This window comes from Thunnus albacares, chromosome 9, assembly GCF_914725855.1.
Source record: "Thunnus albacares chromosome 9, fThuAlb1.1, whole genome shotgun sequence".
Classification (NCBI taxonomy): domain Eukaryota; kingdom Metazoa; phylum Chordata; class Actinopteri; order Scombriformes; family Scombridae; genus Thunnus; species Thunnus albacares.
The window spans coordinates 7121000-7143114 of NC_058114.1; the positions used below are offsets into that span (position 1 = coordinate 7121000).

General features: G+C 38.5%; 1 protein-coding gene across 5 annotated transcripts; it reads left to right on the plus strand.

Moving 5' to 3' along the window:
- The first annotated feature begins 1956 nt into the window (after positions 1-1956).
- Positions 1957-21722, plus strand: hps3 (HPS3 biogenesis of lysosomal organelles complex 2 subunit 1). 5 transcript variants are annotated; one of them, XM_044362200.1, is made up of 25 exons: positions 1957-2051; positions 3799-4019; positions 4127-4198; positions 6093-6186; positions 6377-6450; positions 6640-6852; positions 7241-7310; positions 7660-7748; positions 8424-8541; positions 9356-9509; positions 9612-9694; positions 10531-10705; positions 11325-11406; positions 11496-11653; positions 11900-12001; positions 14308-14416; positions 15391-15653; positions 16410-16587; positions 16864-17097; positions 17616-17813; positions 17998-18201; positions 18421-18525; positions 19538-19744; positions 19911-19998; positions 20872-21722. In XM_044362200.1, exons 2-25 carry the CDS (start codon positions 3969-3971, stop codon positions 20997-20999), a joined length of 3249 nt encoding a protein of 1082 aa, XP_044218135.1. In that variant the 5' UTR covers positions 1957-2051; positions 3799-3968; the 3' UTR covers positions 21000-21722. The 5 variants fall into 5 exon arrangements, with proteins under 5 accessions (XP_044218135.1, XP_044218138.1, XP_044218137.1 ...); XM_044362203.1 differs by having other exon boundaries at positions 9359-9509; XM_044362202.1 differs by having other exon boundaries at positions 7244-7310.
- Positions 21723-22115: the final 393 nt, after the last annotated feature.

A 22115-nucleotide genomic window follows, 5' to 3' on the forward strand; every position in this document is an offset into this window, starting at 1 on the left:
TGGATCCACCTGTGACTGGTGTCTGTCCATTACCAGCAGCAGCAGGCCCTCATGTACTGCAAACTTCAGGAAATGCACTGTAAACCACTTCTTCAACAGCCTTCCATCTAGGTCCCCCAATGGTGACATCCCATGGAGTGCATCAGGAACTCCTTCCTTCAGGCCAGGACAGTGATGTGGTCTTTTGTTATCTTGACCTACCTTGGTAAATGTTTGGTCTCTTGGGGAACTTTCTTATTCTTAGAGTGCAACTGAATCCTGTCTCAGCACAGCTGTAGATCTGTGGAGCATTCTCCCTCAAGCCCTTCTCCTCCAGGGTGGCAGTGAGGAGCCTGAAGTCCTCTATCGGCTCCCTCTTCTTGCCAGATTCCTTTCCATGATCAGTGGTATCTGAGGTCTGGGTGGCAAGACAAAGGCAGTTCTGCTCCCTGAAATAAATCCACCACGTCTGGCCATGCATTGTCTTTGTTTTGTCTGGATTGTGAAAGTTGTAAATGGCCATAGCATGAGTCAGAACCTGAGACCTTGTCAGTGGGAAGCCGTGACTTGCAGAGCACAAACAATACTCCACCAGTGAACTCTCGTCTTCAGGCGTAGGAAGCTGCTTCAGCTGTAAGAAGCTGCTTCTGGAGCCAGTGGCCACCTTTCCACTGAGATGGTCAGTCAGGCTGGACTTGGGGACCCCAAATTGCTTGGCTGATGTTTAGAAGGACATCTACATGCTTTTCAACATCTGCCCACACTATGACAACCACAACGCATCCAGCTGAAAGTTACCAGTTAACATGGTTACTGGTTAAAGGACCAGTGTGTAGAATTTAGTGGCATCTAGTGGAACAGACTTGGCAGAAATGGAATATAATATTCATAAGTATGTTATAATTAGTGTATAATTCCATGAAAATAAGAATTATTGTCTTTTCATTACCTTGGAAAGAGCCCTTCATTTCTGCATAAGGGGCAGGCCCCCTTCCATGGAGACCACCATGTTGCGCTGCCATATTTCTACAGTAGCCCAGAATGGACAAAATGTCTCTGCGTTCACTTTATTATTATTATTATTATTATTATTATTATTATTGTTGTTGTTGTTGTTGTTGTTGTTGTTGTTGTTATTATTATTATTGTTGTTGTTGTTGTTGTTGTTGTTGTTATTATTATTATTATTATCATTATTATTATTTTTATTATTATATTCTCAAGTAATTTAACAAATCCAGCTTTGGACACTTGTCAAGCATGCTACTACCATTACTAAATTACTAAGTTCTAAGTAAAATGAAAACTTCTTGAAGCTTCTCCTGCATACAGCTGCATTTTTAGGATTTAAAAAATATTTAATTGAGAACTGCTCTTAATTTTGGTCTTTAAGTTTAAAAAACAATATAATTTAAAACAGGAAAACAGTTGTGCACAAAAGTGCAAAACAGCCTCAAAATAATTAAATGAAATGTCAAATGAGAAAATGAGAAAACATAACCAGAACATAGAAAATACTAAAAATGTGTTGGATGAAGCCTATTACATTAGCTTTTCTCACAATACAAATTTTTTTTTACAAAATTTAAGAACAACTTACACGGTAAGTAAAATTAAAAAACATAAAAATGTAGTTATGCATACAGACATATATATATATAAATACATCCTTGCCTTTGTAATACATAAACATGCATAAACACTTTATATATAGTGAGTCAAATGTGTGTAACAGCATTTTTGCTTTTATTGCAGTTTAAAAAAAAAAAATCATAACATACAGGTCAACCCCAGTGACTGTTTATATACAGTCAATGATCAACCCATAGGTAGAAAACATATACATATCTATGGATCCACCCTTAATTTATGATATCTTGATAGCCAATGGAAACGTCTGACGCGATACAAGCAGGAACGTCAGCCAATGAAAATCAAGAGGGGGCGGGAGCACTGGTGTTGTGATCGACTCTAACTTCCTGCTTTGCAGCGTGAAATTTATAAACCGCAGTAGCGACGCAAAAACCAAAGTAGGAAGAGAGAAGAAACAGAAGACCTGGCAGCAAAAGCAGGTAATTTTAACTAAGAATCTTTCACTTTCGATACGCACCGACTTCATATTTTAACTAGAATGTGAATAAAGAGATGATGAAATATGTTAATATGAGTTGATTCACCCGCTGCTGCTCACAAGACTGCGGCATGTGATATCGATTAGAAGGACACACACAACCATTGTACAGTTTCATACAGGGAAAGCTTACATTTAACATCGTGGTTAGTAGTTTTTCATTTGTTAAACCTGTGTTGCTCTCTTTGGTCTTATTTGGGTACTTCAGAAATTCGACAAAATGAAGTATTGTGATTGTTTTAACTGCATACATCGATAGTAACAATGTGTTGATATCAATCTTAATCATTCCTCCTGTTCATACCGACCATTGGAAGTTCCCTTCATAATGCACTTACAATGTAAGTGATGGGGGCCAAAATCCACAAACCTCATTTAGTGCAAAAATGTATTTAAAAGTTTATGAAGCTAATATGAAGCGTCAGTCCAAATGAGTCAAATCAAGTAGATATCTTTCAATGTTGCAGTCTTTTTAGTGCCTGTGTCCTTCTTTTTGTTACTATACTTCCACCACAGCTCAACACTATCCAAGGAAACATGAAGAGGGAATTTTATGCTAAAAAGACTGTAAATGTGGCAGATATCCACTTAATATGACTAACTCAGACTTCTGAAATCTCATAAAAGCTTTAGATAAACTGTTAAATACAAAATGACTGTGTGGACACACTGTGGATTTTGGCTCTTATTACTTACATTGAAAGCACATTTGAAAAATTGTTAATCTTTCCTTTTAGGGAATACTTATGGTGCTTTTAGGTGATATTTCGGTTAGCTCAAGTACGGTTTTTTTGGTTTTCAGTGGTGACCAAACAGGAAGACTAAAGGCAGTTATTGGTCATTTGCATTGACCAACAATAACAACATGAAAGGGTCGGTTTTTAAATGTTGTAAGCGCCACAAAAAATTCCATTCACCTCCATTGTATTGAGATGGAGGCTGAAATGTTGGAGACTGATGATGTGAAATTCAATTTCTTTTCAATTTCAACTTTTCACATATGAAATGTCGACAACCAAATCTGTTTTTATATGAATTTTTCACATACACAATGATATAACATGTGAATTCATTACATGTAAGTAAGGGGTTATACATGTGATATTACATGTGAAATTGATGTGTATATAAAGTACTGTGCAAAGGTTTTATTCCCTATAGATGTTTGGATTATTATCCATCATGCAGTCATCAGGGAGGCATCTGATCGGTCCCAAATTCATTCTGCAGCTCAACAACAACCCCAAACATACAGCCAGAGTCATAAAGAACTATCTTCAGTGACAAAAATAACAAGGAGTCCTGCAACAGATGATCCGGCCCCCACAGAGCCCTGATCCTCAACATCACGGAGTCAGTCTGGGATTACATGAAGAGACAGAAGCAACTGAGACGCCTGAATCCACAGAAGAACTGTGGCAACTTCTTCAAAATGCAGGAACAACCGACCCGTCAACTACCTTGAAAAACTGTGTGCAAGTATACCAAGGAGAACTGGAACTGTTTTAAAGGCAAAGCCTGCGTCAATACTTTTGAAAGTGTCCTCACTATACTTTTAGTGCCTAAAACTTTTGCACAGTACTGTATATACTGTATGTATGAAAATAGATACCACAGGAGACAAGGGAGAAAATGATATATGTTTTTTTGTATGATGTGATATCAAAAAAAAACCTTTTTTCTTGCAGGGCGGTAGGTATCCTGCTATATGAAGCCTCTGAGAAACACAGATGAAGTGGTGGAGTGAATGGATTTCTCGCCATCATAGCACCATCAAAAGAAGAAAGAACAGCATTCAAAAGCTAATAAGTATTTCCACGTTCTGGTGAATTAAATCAGCTCTCCAAGTGGTGCAAACATGGTGCACGTCTACAACTGTCACCCTTTCGCCTCACAGCAGATCCTACAGGTCAGTGGAGCCTTGTTCGTGTTGCTTCAAAGCATGTCTGTTTCTTTATGTAATCAATAGTCACAGCTGATCATTTTGTGTAACTTCTCTCCCTCTCTGTGAGTCAGGTGGAGCAGGAGCCTCGACTGGTCTGCTGTGGAGGTGGAGCCCTGTTCGTGGTGGCCACTGGAGGATGCAAGGTTACTTTAAAACCTCCATATTTTTCTTTCTTGTTTGTCTGAAAATAACTTGTTTCCAGTTATCTGTGTGCACATAATTCCAGTAATGATCCTTTTATAACATCTTTTATGGCTAAGCCCCCAATAATGCCCCCATAATATCTATCGCCTCGACAAATTGTGGCATGAGTCACTTTTCTGTGAATGTACTGTTATCGCTTACTAGATATTATATGTAGTCGAATATATACATTGAAATATAGCTGCAAGCAGCAATGATCGAGGTCCAAGCAGACTTGGAGTATTTGAATGCTTGTTTCTTATTTAATTGACAAGAAGCGAAACTTGATTTTCTTTAAAACAATTCATCATGGCCATTACTTATGATGCTTCGTCGAAGTATATAAATCTACTTTAAGAAACATTTGATGTAGCTCATGACCTTCAGTGAAGACAGTGTTTCACATGACTGCATTTGTATTGAGTTTTCATTTCGTTCTAGATCTGGAATGCATCCCATGTCCAGTAATTTATACACAAATACTGCTGCTATGAGTGTCAGAACTTCTCCTGGAAATGCAAAGATTCAGATCACATGCAGGATGGCAAAAGAAGGATTTGAACTCTTAATCTTTGCATTGAAAGACAACCATCTTACCACTCAACTACTGAGCAAACCAGATCACTCCTGTGTGTGTACAAGCATGAAAAATACAGAGGAACATGCCTAGGAGGTTTTGACTGGAAGAATTATGAATTTAATGAACTTCTGTTTATGTGAGTTGAATATATGCTTTTTGTAGCATTTTACACAAATAGGATATTTGAGATTTGTCACAGGAGATTGGGAATTTGAGTTAGGACTTTGAAAAATAACAAAAGATATGGCTTGTCAACTCTGAAACCACAAACCAATTTATGAGCGTTGATGTAAAACTGAACTTTTTAAAAATGTATAATTTCAAAATGGATCGACATATTGAAGTTTCCTTAACAACTTAAGATCAGTGAAGTCTGTAGATGATCCCGACTAAGTTTTGGGATGATCGGCCCAGCGGTTTCTTACAAGATGTTGAAAATAGGATCTTGAGAAAATAGAGAAAAAATCCATTTAAAAGACGTTTTTAGAGCTGAAGACCATTGGAGCAAAGATGCAGATGAACTGAGAGATAAAACGATGATAGAATTTTGACTAGGGGCCAAGCCGTTTTCAAGAAGAATTGCAAAAATGTAAACTTTATTATTACAGCGCCACCTTGAGGTCAATGAGTGTTATTTTATGTGTCTGAGTTGTGGGGGGAATTTGCAACCCACTTGCAAATTTTGGTGTTTCTCAGTCTTACGGGTTTTTTCTGCACAAACACTTAAAGCAAAGAAGAAAAGAAACAAAAAGAGGAAGAAGAAGAAGAAAAAGAAGAAGCTGTTTCACTGCTGTCACCGCTAAAACACACAAATGTAACACAATCCAGATGCAAAAGAGGAAAATGTGAATGACGGGTTTTTCAAGATCGATGTCTGTATTTTGAGACTAAAATAAGTCATTGTCTTTAAGTTTGGCTATTTTCAAAATAATGCATTTCTACAATAATTATAAAGTTATCGAGCAAAAAAGCAAATGCACAAGATCAATTTGAAACACTTAAACACTCCACTAACACTCAAGGGACGAAGAGAATTAACACTGAGATGCACAACTATACCTTCAGTAGTAGAGCCTGATAGCTCATTAAATGGATATCCAATTAATAAAAGGCTAATATGAACCCTTATATATCAGTGTAACCTCATAAAAACATACACATGAATGTCTGCAGATTGTGGGAATTGCAGCACTCATCACTTTAGCTCAGTTCTTAAGAGGTGACCTTTTCCTGCAGGACACTGACTGTGTTGTGTTGTGTTGTGGTGAACTAAGGTGGAGGCCTACAATCTGGAGGTGGAGGGCTGCCCTCTCATCTGTCGCTTCGCCACCATGGGCACTGTGAGGAGCATGCAGCACAGCAAAATAGGTAAAGACACTTTCGTCTTCCTTTGTCAGCCCCTCATCATAAAGACTGGTTTCCATGTGTAGCAGACTATTTGAATCCTTTTATTTTGTATCCGAGAAAAGTTATTAAGCAGAAGTGAAGAGGGGAAGAGAGAGACCACTTTCACATTGTGGCTTTCTTTGCTGCTCCGTCTCTCCTCCCTCTCATCTAGGAGACTATTTGGTGACCATTGAGGAAAAGAACAGCGCCACCTACTTGAGAGCCTACACCAACTGGCGGTACCAGGTACACACTGATGAGCTTCTTCACTATATTATCACTTAAAGATGATCCAAACTAGGAAACTGAGTAAACAATAACTGGAATATAATTCTGTGTATGTTTATGCATTGATTATCTGCTTTTTATGCATGGATTGTACTATATAAATAAAGTTTATTATATGATTATGATTATTTCTTGCCCCATGTTTAGGCTGAGGAAAAGGCCCGTGTCGGAGTGCGCTTGTTGGGTCACCTGCTGCGTGGGGCGTCTCAGCGGGGCGGAGTACAGATGGAGATCATTGAGATCCCTATGTCAGAGCGCCCTGTCGCCGTGGCGTGTTGCTCGGTAACGGGTGACCTTCTGGTCGGCTGCGAAAAGACTCTGGTTCTGTTTACTTTGAGGAGACAGAACCAGCAGAACCTGGTAAGAATCCAACTGCTAATCTGGGAGTTTAACTCCTCTGTAGATTTTATGTAAATTTAAGACACATTGGCGTATTTTCTTCCTTAATATGATGTAATTCCTGTTGAAAGAAGTTGTTGGAATGGTAAATAACACAGTGAGGGATCTCTTAAGTATAAACCAGTTAAATATTATTTGTTTGATTCAATTGTGTCCATTTTATTGCATCTTTAAGCTCTAAAAAAGTATTAAAATATCAAACATGGTCTTATCTTTTCATCAGGTTTATCTCACATTTCAACATGTTTTATGTCTTTTATATATTACCTGCTGTAATGAATATAAGTTGAATCTTATTGATACAGTAAATGTTTTAGTGTCATAATGTTTCTCTCTCTGGAAAAACAAGCAGAATCAGAGTCAGCAGAATCCTCAGAGCCCCTGGCCAAACACTCAGCAGAGCTCCAGTCAGAGTCAAGGTAACTCAAGTCAAGTAACACATAGATGTGAACATGTGAACACATTATTTGTAGGCATTTTGTATTAAATTAATCCTCACATAGAAAATTGTCATAATTATTTGTGCACTGAGACTAAGGGACAAAATTAGTTCCTTTATGCAAAACAGCTGTGATGTCATTTGATTCTCATCACTGGTCATTGATGGCTTTTTACACACCTGAGAAGAGACCAGTGTGCTCATAAACAATGCATATACTAAAAGGCAAGTGGTGAGGGAAGTAAGAGCCTGTGATGACACAAAAAGGTCGACCTAACAGACTCTTGTGCTTCCTGCTCCGACTAATCTGACCCTCTTCTTGCTCCAAGGTCAGACCTCAAGTTCAAACCAGAATTTTTCCTTTTTGGACTTTGAACGCTCCGTCATCCTGCATCTTCCAGGAATGAAACCTAAACAGGTATTTAAAACCTTTTCTTCACTTTTTCCTTTTGTTGTCTTGTCTTCATAGTCTGTTTAGCTGTTATACAATTATACCAGTAAATAATATTCATACTAGCTGTTGTGAGAATGTGTAGATTCCCATCAGTAGGTCGTGTTCATACTAATTACACATGTCTATAACAATATAACTAATTTCTTCAGTTGTTGTACACATTCCTAACAAAACATAATCCATAATTACATTATTTGACATTATTTGTGAGTATTGTTAAATGATTACATGCATTAACCTCTAAATACAGTATCAACCTTATGTTTTCTCCATATTCTAGACCAAACTTTAAACCAATTTTATGCCCAATGCTGCATTGATGTTGTTTTTATATCCTCTACCTTTATCATCACATCATATTGAACAGCTGTATTTGTGTTAAATAGGCTTACGGTAATACCTGGCTTAGATGTTACCACTTTATTACCACAACACTTAAAAGTGGGGGGATAAAAAAGTCTCGTTGTCTCCCCTATTCTGGCGCCAGTGTGTCAGTCATGAGAATAAATGATCGATAGAGGAAAAATTCTTGAAAAAAAATCCTAAAACATTCTTGATGAATACTCAAACATAAGACTGCATAAGCATTTGCAGTTTGCAGTTGGCCTTGGTTATTCTAACATCTCATGTGTCCCCAAGGTTGCGCTGTGTGGAGGATATGTGGCGATGCAGGCAGAGCTGGAGGTGCTGGTACTGAAACTGGATGCATCCACTGAACCTATAACCCTGGAAGAATCATCGGACCCACAAAAAAGTGGTAACAACACACACAAAACTTCATCAGTGTTTGTTAAGTTTTTGACTTCATCACTTGTTGGCTTGTATTTAGTTAGTCAGTGACATCACTCAGGTTTCTAAAAGGATGCTTTGAGGCCGGTTGTGGTTTTTCATCAGAGTTGAGCTGAGATTGGACCGGCAGTCAGCAACAAAAACAGCTGACTGTGATGGGCTGGAGCATAATAATGACTCTCAAATATGACACATAGTAAAAGAGGTGACATAAGCTCTGAGGCCCAAACTTCTGGTGGAAAAAATGTTTTGACTTTCAAAGTAGAGTTTGGATGATCTTCCACTTAAAGCCGTGGTTGCTTGTTTTGGGTGCAAAATGTTGACATTTCATGTTCAGTGGGATCACAGCTACAGCTTTCATAACTGCGATTTTTATACAGTTCAAATGCTCACTGTTTCTTTTTTAATATATTTAAGGGGCTCAAAACAGGAAAATCACATTAGCAACATACAAAACACTCAACACCTTACCTCAGTGGTCCCCTAACTGACACAAATTAGACCTTGAACCCCCATTTGTGTATTATCATTAATATTATTATTATTATTGTGCATTATTGTGCCCGGTTCCACCTTGAGAACCAGCGCCTTACCCATAACAAAATCCTTCCCAAAACAAAATGAAAAACACATAAAAGCAGCTCTTTTAAGCTATTCATTTTTGCCGAAAGCTGTTGAATATATTTATTTTTGGCTACCATCAAGCTTTAGGGCGTTGCAGCACATGAGAAAAACATTTGTTGTGTGTGTGTGTGTGTGTGTGTGCGTGCGCGTGCGTGCAGCAGATTATCCAGAAGACCAAGCTGACTTCCTGCTCCTTCCGAGACACGGTGAGTTGCTCGGCGACCGAGCTAAAGACTGTGACATCCCTGTCAGCATTGAAAAGACCGGACTGGAGGACAGAGGACAATACACACTGTCCTATGTCCTCTTCAGGTGTGTATATTTTTGAAAAGTGGTCGAACTTTAGATCTTAACAATCAGGCTGTTTTATTACTGGGTGAGGTATATTCAGCCTGTGTGATTTCTTTCCTGCAGGCGTTTTACTCCAGACTACTTCCAGGGCTGCAGTGTGGAGGAGACACAACTTCACTCCCTACAGCTCCACCCGCTGTTCACCAGTGAGTTCACTATACAGCATGACAGGAAGAGTGTCTGTATAAAAGCAGCACATTTTGTCTAATTATGCCTTCTCATCTCATAAGAACCCACTGTTTTATTACAGCTCAATGTGAAATGCTGTATATTATCCTTCTCTATATTCTAGAGAAATATTAATAAAGCAGTACATGGTAAATGTTCAAACAAACATATATATATAATAACAAATATTCAAACCAGTTTTACATTAATTTAATCACACATCAATGAAATCCCTGTTTTTTCCTGCATCATATTCACTGCAAAACTCATTAATTTTAACAAATCACAAGGTCTCATCTTCAGCTTTTAAGATTTATTTTAAGGACTTTGAATAAATGTCAACAGCTACAAACTAGACAAATAATATTGATTGTTGCTCTGGTATCAAGAAAAAGACTCTTGATTCTATGAAATTCTTGAAACACGTTGATTTGCAGATCATAATTCATAGGTGGCAGATCCACAAGAAAAATGTAGCTTCTTCTGTTTAGGTTTAATTTGGTTTGTATTGAAATGGATGAAATTAGGTCACTTTTAAAAACACTTAAAAAATGATTTTAAGACTCTATAATGGACAAATAACTACTTATGATGGAGATTTCTTTGCAGTGTTTCTTCAATTCCACAGATTTACTGCTGTAATATCAAAAATTGAAAAATGAAGTTATATATAAGCATGTATTAGTCATTTTAGTAACTGTATGTGGTATAATATGAGTGTGCATGTTTATCTGCCGACGAAGACCTTGAGAGTTGGCTGAAAGCTGTGGAAAGCTAACTTATTAACACTGTTTCTGTCTCTGTCTCTCTGCAGGTAACCAGTCAGTGTCTCTTGATGAACCAGCATGTGTCTTCTGCTTCTTCTCACTTCCCAGCGCCGGCTACCTGTACAGTCTGAAGGGTGGAGTTGAGCTTATCTCAGCCTATCAGTATCCAGAGAAGGTCCTGGAGGCGGTGCTAACAGACCATCTGCTACACGTCATAACTAAGTACGTCTGCAGCCTTGATTTAATGTAGATATCAGTGCGTGTCAAGTCAGTTTTGTTTATACAGCCCAGAATCACAATATGTACAACGTATGATCTACATATGAGCTCTATCATCAGAGTCTTTATTCAGATCAGGAAAAAACTCTAAAATGCCAACATTTGATACTAAGTAGTGGTATAGTCCTAATTTTAATATTTAGTCTTCTGTAAATGAAATTCAATTATTTGTCTTACTTCAAAGATATCAGGCTCAGTAATAGACTAAATGACTTAAGATGTCTTTCCTTATTACCCAGGTAGAGCTGGGAAACATGGTTGAAATCAATATCACATTATTAATAAGGATATTTTCTGATACAGTATCATGACAGTTAACTAACTGCATGAACTGTGTTTCACTATTATGCATTAAATGGGTAAATGTTGTTATTTTTTTAAATACAAATTGGTTGGAATCATTAAATTGGACGGCAGAATTTTGTAGAAAGATAACATGAGATGATCACATCACTATGATGCTGAAAGTCAGATATTGAATTATCACTCAGTCATATAGTTTCTGTTTGAAATACAGCACACATACTGTACATGTGTGTATTTATTTCTGTTTGTGTGTTAGGAGTGCATTGCAGTGCTTCACGGTGCGCTGTGCAGCAGTAGCTGCCAGGATTGAAGACCCTTACATCGATACCACCATGAAGGTATGAGCCTAACTTTTTGAATATTTTTGTTTGGTGTAGTTACAGACACAAGTATCTTAAAATGTGTGTGTGTGTGTGTGTGTTTGAAGGCCTGTCCGCCCTCCGCCCTCGAGGTGTGCGCGCTCAGGATGCAGCTGTTCATCGGCCTGCGCTCCGTGTGTGTCTTCGGCCGCCATGTTGTGCTGCTCTCCACCGCCGATGCAGAAACGCCAGAGGAGACCGAACGCAACACACAACGCAGGGGCCTGTATGTCACACACACACACACACACACACAAGCAGTACACACACACTAATACATGAACACACACATGAGTATGATACTATATTGATCATAGATAGACAGATACCTCCCTGTAGATACAGGAGTAAACTGAAGAGAGATTGGTGGTGCGTGTGTGTGTGTGTGTGTGTGCGTGCGTGCGTGTGCGTGTGCGTGTGCGTCCAGGCATACATGCATTTATAAACCTGTTTACTGTGTGTTGTATTTTAGCGAGTTGAAAGAACACACCATGCTGACTGGTATTTTCCTGGCGGTGGGAATCGATCCCGCAACCACGCCGGCTCTGGAGAGCCTTCTATCACGCCCCTTCCTGTAAGACAAACCCCAACCCCCCCCCCCCCCCCAACAGTCTCAGTTGTCACTTCCAGACCAAGCTGCAACGCCAAGACCCTCAAAATACTCACCTAAGGAGATGATTATTAAAGGAATCATGAGAGTAACTCTTATTTTAAAGGAATATCTTGACAGTTTGGACGTTATTTCATCTTTAATGTCTCAAAACAAAAAGCTGTTTTCTCTCAGTTTCCATTGAAGCAGCTTGTTTGTGTTGTTGCATTCATCACTGAAATAAATATTACTAGCCAGCAAATTAACAATGGTGATTCGCCTGAACTGGAATATCGGTGTAGAAAGTTTTTCCCTACTTCATAAAAATCCCTTGTGAGGGAAAAATGGACACAAGTTCAATATGTCAAGATATCTCTCCCTCACCTTGTCTATAAGATACATTAAGGTTTTAAAAACATGGAGGTAGAAAATGTAGTAGAACATTTGAATGTTTGACAGCATAGTAGAAATAGAAACAGAAATCCCTGCTGAGCATCAGAATAAATCATTAATATTCAGTAAATTCCATCAAATAAGAAATTTGCATCATTTCCAACCTGAATTTTGTAATTACGAAGTTAATCATTGATTTACATTGGTGCCATTAATCCAATAATTAAAGTCACATGTGTTTGATATAACTGCAGTATTTAAGGAATGACAAACCATTTAAGAATTATATGTAAAATGATTATATGTAAATATTGCAAATCCATCGCTAACTAAGAAAAATCTTTACTTTTTGATTATATTTGAAAGCAGCCAAATCTTTGCCTGCCAGTTAAAGGTCATTTAAATTGAAAGTATCCACACAAATGCCCCCAGACGTTTACTAAGATATAGCTCTTATATGGCTTTCAGTAATTTTTTTGATGTTAAAGTTTCCCGACATCGTTTCACCTCCTGTAAAGAGTCTTAGAAACTAGATGGCAACATATGAACAACATATTAACAACGTATTAAAACATCCATACAGGCCATTAAACAGCCAGTGATTATAAATTGTCTTCATTTCTGTTAGACTTTGCAGCTTGGTCTAAAAGTGACAACACTTCCTGTTTTAGTCCCTAAATCTAGCCGACCATAACCTGCCTAACCGCCCTCAGTGTGTGTGTGTGCCTCCTTGTTCACAAACTAATCACGTTTGGAGTGAAATTAAAAAAGACGTTTTGGATTTTGTTTTGCGCTTTTATCCAGCTAACTTGTCTTCTTTTTTTTTTTTTAAAGTGAACACACATGATAAATGACACAAGCATGTTTAGGTACCTGACTGTTGTGTGTTACATCTAAGTAGTCAAACTGGAGCGCTTTCTCCAGAAACGGAGAAATACTACACCTGTTTTAGGCATCACCAGGCAATCTATGGACGTTACAATAGACTTGGTTCATAGCAAAGTTAATAATGGCGACTAAACACACAAGTTTTCCAACCATCATTTACATCTCCTACTTTAGAGCTGGCAATCTCTGGTAGATTGTAAAATATGCCTGCTTGTATAAAAACCAACCAGCTGCCATTAAACACACACACACACACACACACACACACACAAATCACATGCACAGGAGCCCCAGGTTACCTTTTTACCGTGTTAACATGTTCACTAACAGTTCACTAACTGTTTGTCTGGTTATGTATTAGTGTACTACCATTTTAGTGTCATACACGTGATGTATTATCTAGCAACTGTAACCAAAAGGTTGTTCTTCTCTGGGAGTATGATGGTGATGCAGATAGTATCCATTATAACAGTGAACAACTGTCTCTAATACTGTAGTTTGTAACGCATGTGCAACTCAAGCTGTAACATTTTCTCCACTTGGTTCATGTAAAACCTGTGAAGTGATGTTCAGTATACTGTTTGTGTGTGTCTTGAGTGTATCATCATTGTCCTGTGGAGACACATCCACAAAGACAACCAGATCAAATCATATGGGAATAAATAGGAATGCTGTTAGTTTCCTATGGATTTAATGTAACTTTAAAATAGAAGGTAATCTGGATAAATGGCTGAATCCCAGTGTCTGGGCCAAATCACTGATATGTGGGTAAGTGTGACACGGCTTGTCTACATTTTTACTCATTGTTCTTTCAAATTGACATAAGTGATTTAAGGATTTCCAGGTGTTTTCCAGCATTTTCAGGTTTGAAGATTAGCTAAACATCTCCTCAAAAAGTCCACATCGTGTTCGTCAGACTGTGAGATCATGACACCAGACTCAAGGATTCAGCTCATCTCTCTTTTGATCATACTTATTGTTACCTCTATGTGTGTAACCTCTGACCTCAGGAGCAGGAAGTGGACAGTCTCTTCTCCCAGAGAGACCAGCACGGCCGGACACGGATGGAACCTCTATGTGGTTGACACCGTCTCCCCCATCACTCTCTACCAAGAGATGGTAATACAGACGTCATCACTTTATTAACTGTTGTACAAAAGTCTCAAAGGCTCAATCTGAATGCCTGTACTTGTGCATTTCTTGCATTTATAAGCACAATGATGAAGAGTAATCATGAAAGAAAAAGGAAATGCAACCAGTCCCCCCCCCCCAAAAAAAACATAGGACATCTAGGAAATAAAAAGAAAGTGAAAAAGTAATTGAAAGAGCACTGAACTGTAATGTGATGTGAAAGGAAATAAACAAAATCAGTCATCTGGTGATTTAAACATGTATACTGTAGAGGCACATAGATATTTGCAAATATGTATGTGTATTAAATGCCACCTGGACTATAAAAATGTCAATTGAGTCCTTTTTCTTAAAACAGTAAAGTTATCCAGTGCAGAAGAAAATTATATTTTAATCTGTTTGCAAAACATGTCAATGTGTTTTAAATATTTTCTAAAAATCAGGTTTCATGTTCCTTCATTCCAGTGCCCTGTCATGTCTTGTTCCTTCTTTACAGACAGTAATTTCTTGGACATTCCTGAAATAAGTTGATTTCTACTGAAATCAGATTGAAATAATCCTCCTACACTGACAGATTTTTTCATTTTTGTTAAAAAAATAGAAAAAAAATATTAGTCAATCAATAAGTTGACTATTTTCCAACATCTTTGTCCATTAAAATCCATTAATTGTTGTAAATGAAATTTAAATGCCAAACATTTGCAAGCTTCAGCTTCTAAAATGTGACAATTTGCTTCTTTTCTGTGTTTTATAAAATTGTAAATTGAATATTTTGCGAAAAAGCAATTAGAAGTTGGCTTTTTTATAGACTCAACAATTAATTAAGTAACTGAATAATTGATAATTAAAATTATAGTTAGTTGCAGCCCTATTTTTTTGACTTTTGTGCCTTGATGAGATTTTTTTTCAGCACAGATGTGTTTGTGTGCATGAACACGTTCCTGTGCTTCCCTGTGTGTCAGGTTGAATACAGTCAGCGTTATGCAGAGACCAACCCGCAGGCCCAAAGTCTGCGACACCTCTTCAGCGAAGCTCACCTCCTCCTCCGCGCCTCCTTACTCCAGCCGTCAGAACAGCGACAGAGCGTCGAGGGCGACCCCGCGGCGTCTCTGCAGACAGATACAGACAGACAGACTGAGAGACAGACAGCTGCGCAGACAGAGAGACAAGAACTGGAAGAGGCGTTAAGGGAGAACTGTGCTCAGCTGGGAGACTGTTTCAGCAGGTAACACTACACACACTCGCACTAACGGACACACATCACTTAAAACAGATATAGAAATATAGAAATCATCTCTTAATCTATGAACACTCGCTCTAATATGGCACTGAAACTGATGCCACACTTTCAAATTTGCAAACTTGGGGGACAGACCTCTTAAATATGTTTATATATGTATAGTTTGTTTGTAGGTATCTACGTTTAGTGCATATATATTGTAATATTTTTTCATGTCAGACAATGAACTTCTATCTAACTTCTATGCACATCTTGTTAAATGGTTGATGAACTGTGAAAACAGCAGGTACAACGATGGGAATAAGTCCAGGACTTAATTGTTTTATCCCTGACAATATTTGATATGTTGTATTTTAAAATATATTAAAGTTGTATCAATAAACCTAAGCCTAAAAATCTTAAATAAAATGATTTAAATCTTTAATAGTTATTGTAAAAGCAGACTGATGAGCATGTTGGCAACATTCAGAGTTTGCATGTTGTCTACTAAGGGTTGTTTCTTCCTTAAAGTTACTAAGTATATGCACAATTTACCCCATTGTCATGTCTTCAGATTCGGTCCAAAACCTAAAAATATTCTATTTACAATGACATAAAACAGAGAGAGACAGCGATTCCTCACATTTGAGAAGCTGGAAGCAGTTGAATGTTTGGTATTTTGAGTTGACAAATGATTTTCTGATGATCAATATTGTTGTTGAATTGTTTCGGCACTAATTCCTCTCTTTTCCCGTCTGTAAGGGGCAGCCAGAAGGACTGTCACCTGGCTTTGCCCTACTACAGGATGTCTGGTCTGTCAGTCACAAAGGTCATGGCCAGGAACCGCCCCCTTCCCAGCAGCCCACACTCCTACGGATCCGGCTTCTTATTTTACCTGAAGCATTTCCTGTTAGAAGAAACAGAACAGATCCTCAGTCAGGTAAATAAAAGCTTCACACTTAACACAAGCAAGTTCTCCATGAATACAGCTGAATTTTTATGTTAACTACTTTAAAATTCGTTGCCATAGGTTACATTGAAAACTCACAACGAGATGGCCACAATACAACCTGTAATTTGTGTATAAAACATGTAATTAATTAGTTGTATCGTTTCATGTTTAGCACTTTATCAGCTGTTGTCATAAACACTTGCACCACCTGAGAGCTTAAATAAAACAACATAAAAGAAAACACAAAAAAAACTCTCTCTGCAGGAAGCAGCCGATGAGGTCATAGACATTTTCAGCCAATCAGAGCCCTCACAGCTCGTCAGCGTGTGCGCCAGCCCGTCCATGATAAACATCAGTCCTGCTCGGACAGTGCAAATCTTACAGCGTCTGGAGGACAGCACCGGCGTGTTGGTGCCACTGACAATCACCATGGCAACCATGATGCTGCGCTTGGACGACCTTCCACAGTACACGCAGCTGATGGAGAGACACACTGAGGTTAGAGGGGAGAGGGGAGGTGGTGGTTTTGTTTATTTTGCTTTCTTTTTTCTATGGTGTTCAGGGCTTGAAGTGTTTTTGTTTGTTTATAATGAACAGTATCACAACTCTTCATTGAAACTACACGTATGATGTTTACGAGTGAAATCTTCATACCACATTATTCCATCAAATGAAAATGTCTTGTGCATCATTTGCATACATTTCCCCATACATTTAAACATTGTAAACATTTAAACATACATTCAAAATTTAAACTTTGGGACCGCCTCTAGAATTTAAAATTAAGTTCTGTTAGTTTGGACGATGTTTGGCTGCTCAGCATGAATTTAATGACTTTCAGGCTAATCAATGGTATTTAAAAGGTTAAATAAATTAGTTTAATACATAAATTGTTCAGTTAGTATTGTAGTCAAAGACAAATGAATCAATAATTGTGAACATAAACTCTAGAATGAGAAATGAGAGGTTAAAATGAAAAGATCTGCCGCTTTCTGTGTGTTTGTGTGTGTGTTTAGATGCTGCTGGTTTACGGGTTCATCGAGGAGCCGAGGCTGTTGCTGCACGGCGGAGGTGGAGGCCAGCATACACCCATCCATCCCACAGCGCTGACTCAGCAGCTGGCACGCTCCCAGCCAGGACTGCTGGTGGCTGGCATGGTCGCTCTGCACGAGAACAGCAAAGTTCAGCTGGAACAGGCGGACCATATATTCAAGGTGTGTGTGTGTGTTTTACTGGCACCTGGAATTTAGCTGGAAACAGCTATGAGTCAAATCACCTGTGTGTCACATTGGTTAGCCATATTGCTTGAAATTTACATTAATTTTTATTCATTTTGATCAATCTTCAATGGAAGTTCTTGAAAAAAGGAGCAATAAAAACCTGTGTGTGTGTTTCTAGGAGCTGGGTTGTGAGAATTGCTTACAGGTGGATTTCTGGGAGGCGATGCTCATGGCCTCGTCACAGGAAGCTGTCATCCAGGAGCTTCTGTTCCGATTGGCTTCTGTCTACATCGACCGACTGACACAGACGAACTCAGATACACACACCAACCCGCCTCACAAACATCCAACACGCAGGTCACTGAAGAGCGCCGACGATCTGGTACAGTAGCTGAAAATTAATGCTGTTGTCTTTGTTTGATTAAAAACACACGTTTATCTCCATGAAACAGCCAGATTGAGTAAAACCGATTCAAATGTTAGCTTTTCTCAAAATGACTTTGTTGATACAGGATTTCTGGTGATATTTGACCACCATCTTTAATCTATTGGCCAAAAATGATCATTGTCTTAGACGTCTGGATGTTTGTGTGTGTTTCAGATCAACTCGTGCACCCATTACGGTGCTCTGTACCCGTGGCTCACTGTTCTCAGTCCAGCTCACAATACCAGCTCCCAACACCAGGAGGCGTTATGCAAACTGCAGGTAATTTGTCTATGAACAATATCAGTCTGCTTCTATAGCCTCATTTTGACCAAACGGAACTAATCTCAAGAACTAAACTTGGAACTTTAAGTCTCTGTTGTGCAGTCGTGTCCTTAAATTAAAAATAAAAAAATTACAGCCATGCTTTAAACACAGCATTCACACATGAGGAAGAAACAAGACAGATTTGTCCTGTTGTTTTTTGTATTTACTGCTGCATTAGTTGGATGTAACAAATGAATGAAAAGGAGAAATACAGAGGAGGAAAATGAAACTAAGACCGTGTGTTTCCACAGTAAATCATCTGTTAAGTGTTTGATGGTTATTTATTTGTGCTTTAGAACGTAACCACCATGAAACAATCAGAAAATAACATTTTATTTCTCTCATTCACGGGCTTTGTTCTCTCTACCGCAGCTCCCTCTCCTCGCTTGACCTCTCATTCGCTCACTCGTGCTCTCAGCTCACTAGCGCTCTCTCATCTTTTTCAAAAATAAAAGCCTAACTTTACTTTTAACTTTATCAAACAAAGAGAAATGTCCTCCCCTCATCCTAAACTGGTCCTAAAGCGAAACTAGAGTACTTCTTCGTTTTATGAATGAAGCGGTACACAGCAGTACCCACCCCAGAGCAGGGACTTTTCTGGGGATAAAACAGTCTCCCTGGAACTTCATTTAGATCCTGCTCCCTCCAATGGAAACACAGGTCAAGGAACTGAGATCCTCAAAAAGTTCTTAGTCCCTGTGGAAAGCTTATATGTTCTTCATACTACTATATGTTCACAGAAACAGTTTCCCCTGCATATAGTCAAGAAGATTTTTGTGTTGTTATTTTGTGTAAGTACACTGAGAGCCACTAAACTGGAGTCAAATTCCTTGTATGTGTAAATATACTTGGCCAACGTTATATGTATGCTATCTATTATATATGTTAAGTTGCTTCAAGTTGTTTCATTTACCTTTGTCCAGTGATTTTAATTAGATTTATTCCTGTCTCTCCTCTCTCTCTGCAGTCTCTGCTGTGCGGTCCGTCCCTGTCTGTGGGCTCCGTGGCTCCTCTGTTGGAGCGTCTGTCAGAGGAAACCTTATGGGGCTTCAGCCTGCACCTCCTCTGCTCCACCAGAAGGGGGCAGTACGACAGCAGCATTGAAAAGCTGCTGGACCGCTGCCCTCAGGCCATCATAGCCTACGCCAATCACCAGTTACAAGACAAAAACATGGTCTGTACTGAGTGGCAGCTTTAACTGTGTGTTAACTGTTTACATTCCCCTCAATGGGCGTCATGGCTGTATTTATTTATTTATTTATTTATTTAAGTTTATATCCAGTTTTTCACCAAATATTACACTGTCTGTCTGACTGTCTTGTCTTGTCTAATCTTTGTAGGTGTTATGGTGGCAGAAGCTGCTCCCAGAGCTTTGTAACCGGACAAGAGCTGCTTCAGACAACAACATCCTGCTGGCTGCTCTTAAAGGTAAAAACTCAATTTGGCTCTTTTGGCTGCTGACGTGAATATCAAGCAGGTTTGACAACTTTCCTGGACAAACTAACAACAAAGTCAGGAACACTGGAGGGAAATTAAATCAGGGCTGTAATGAGGACGCTGAAGTAACGTTCTCTGTGTTTTATCAACCTGGGAGTGTTGAAAATGTACACGTCAGGAATTTATCGGGTGATTGGGTGATCTTTTCAGACGATTTATATTTAGATTTGAATACTTTTTACGCCAACAGGATAAAGGATTCAATATTTTCCTAAATTCCTGGCAGTAGAGAGAAGGTTTGAAACAGTGTTTAGACCTTTCTGATAGTAAATTTATTAACAATAATTTAAATTTTTATAGTTGAACAAATAAAATCCATTAGAGTGTGTTCAGTATATGTTTACAGCCATGCAGAGCAGCATTAAGCAATAAGGCTTTGATAAAGTACAACATTAAACCATAATATTAATCTTAATAAAATGTTAATAGAATAGATTGTATGAAAGTTAGTAAATTGAAAATATCACACACTAAACACATAAACTGTGCAGCAGAGTCATCATAAGACACCAGTGTTAATATTTTAATAGCACATTGTTAAAAAATATTAGTTTTACTCATATTTAAGTTTTTTTTTCTTTTTGGTGTCTGGTCAGAATATTCTGAGGGGGTTCATTGTGTATGACCTCAATATTTCTAAAATCCTGGCTACAGTCCTGAATGAAACTCACACCGCTCCATTATGACGCAACGAGTGAGCGTAGTATGACATTGAAGAAATTAGAGTTGTCAAAGAATATCTCAGAACCAACCGGGTTGTTTTGGAGCCTGCATTCTACAGCATGTGACTTTCCGTGCCAACAGAGACACTGGTCGTGGTTGCCATGGAGATGAGCCCCACAGAATTCCTGGAGCTGATACCTGACGACGGCACGGCCTCGTACTTCCTGCCTCACCTGTTGACATGTAGCCAAAGACACCTGCTGGCTTGACAAACACACGGTTGACCTGGACGTAGCCGTCAGACCTTCATTCATCCACACTGACGCAACAAAGCAGTTTGCGGTTCATCAGTTTGATCAAACAACCCGCAGTAATGGTTGTTGAGGCTGATTCAACCTGGTGACACTCAGATCATAATCCTGACTATCTAATCTCTACACTACAGCCATCCTTTTGGTTATCTGATTTGAGTATCAAGCAATGAAATGATCCTTTTACAGTATTAGTGGCTCTGGTGATGTATTCTCTGTTTATTTCAGCTGATTAAAGTAGATGTAGACGAGAACAGAATATGAAGGTTTTAGGTCCTTCTGCAGGTTTCTGTTACTGGGAACTACACAGTTCAGCCTATATTATGCATCTCTTTTCCTGGATTTTAGTTTGTTGTTTGGATTTTGCTTTATATTTCTGAGTTGTGGTTGCCATTCATATTGTAATATGCTGTATTATTGTAAAATTTTAATTGCTGGTACTGGTATCACAGCTGCAGAGAAACATTTTTAAATATAGTCCACCAGTAGCTATCATCTTCTTTAATGTCTAGCCACTGTGATGATTTTTATATATTTATTTCTATTTGAGCCACTATAGATTTTAAGTTTGTAACCCTAAAACCAGAAGTTTTAAGCACTTTTTAAAATATTTTGTCCTCCACTGGAAGCTTTTTTTTCATTGTATGCTGAGATCTGTGGTGAATAAACACCTGAAGAGTTTCATGTTTTTTGAGGGGTTTTTTTTTCTGCAGCACAAAGTTCTCAGATCGCAAGAAAATAACCTTGAAATCTTCTATAGTGTGAAATCTTTTCACAGCGGTGAAATGGTCGTCATGTTTGTCACTTGAGCAGGAAGTATTTTGGATTTTACCCAAAAGATTATTTTATCTAAACTGCAATCACCCAGTTTACCAAAGCTGATTACGTTCTGTAGATATCGAATTCTCACTACAAACTTCCTGCTACCCTCAAAATGAACAATGAACAACTTGAAAACTGATATTCATGCCTTTCACGTCTCATGTGATTATGTCAAACCTATGTTAAGTCAGTAAACAACAGGTATTAAGTTTCTTGTTGTGCTGAGTGCGTGGAGTTGCTGATAGTGCAGTT

Excerpts from the sequence above, each read along its gene's own strand:
- hps3 (XM_044362200.1), top strand. The coding sequence starts at position 3,969 with ATGGTGCACGTCTACAACTGTCACCCTTTCGCCTCACAGCAGATCCTA. Across the intron at positions 7,749-8,423 it reads CAGGAATGAAACCTAAACAG|GTTGCGCTGTGTGGAGGATA; the intron begins GTATTTAAAACC and ends TGTGTCCCCAAG. Across the intron at positions 11,407-11,495 it reads ACATCGATACCACCATGAAG|GCCTGTCCGCCCTCCGCCCT; the intron begins GTATGAGCCTAA and ends GTGTGTTTGAAG.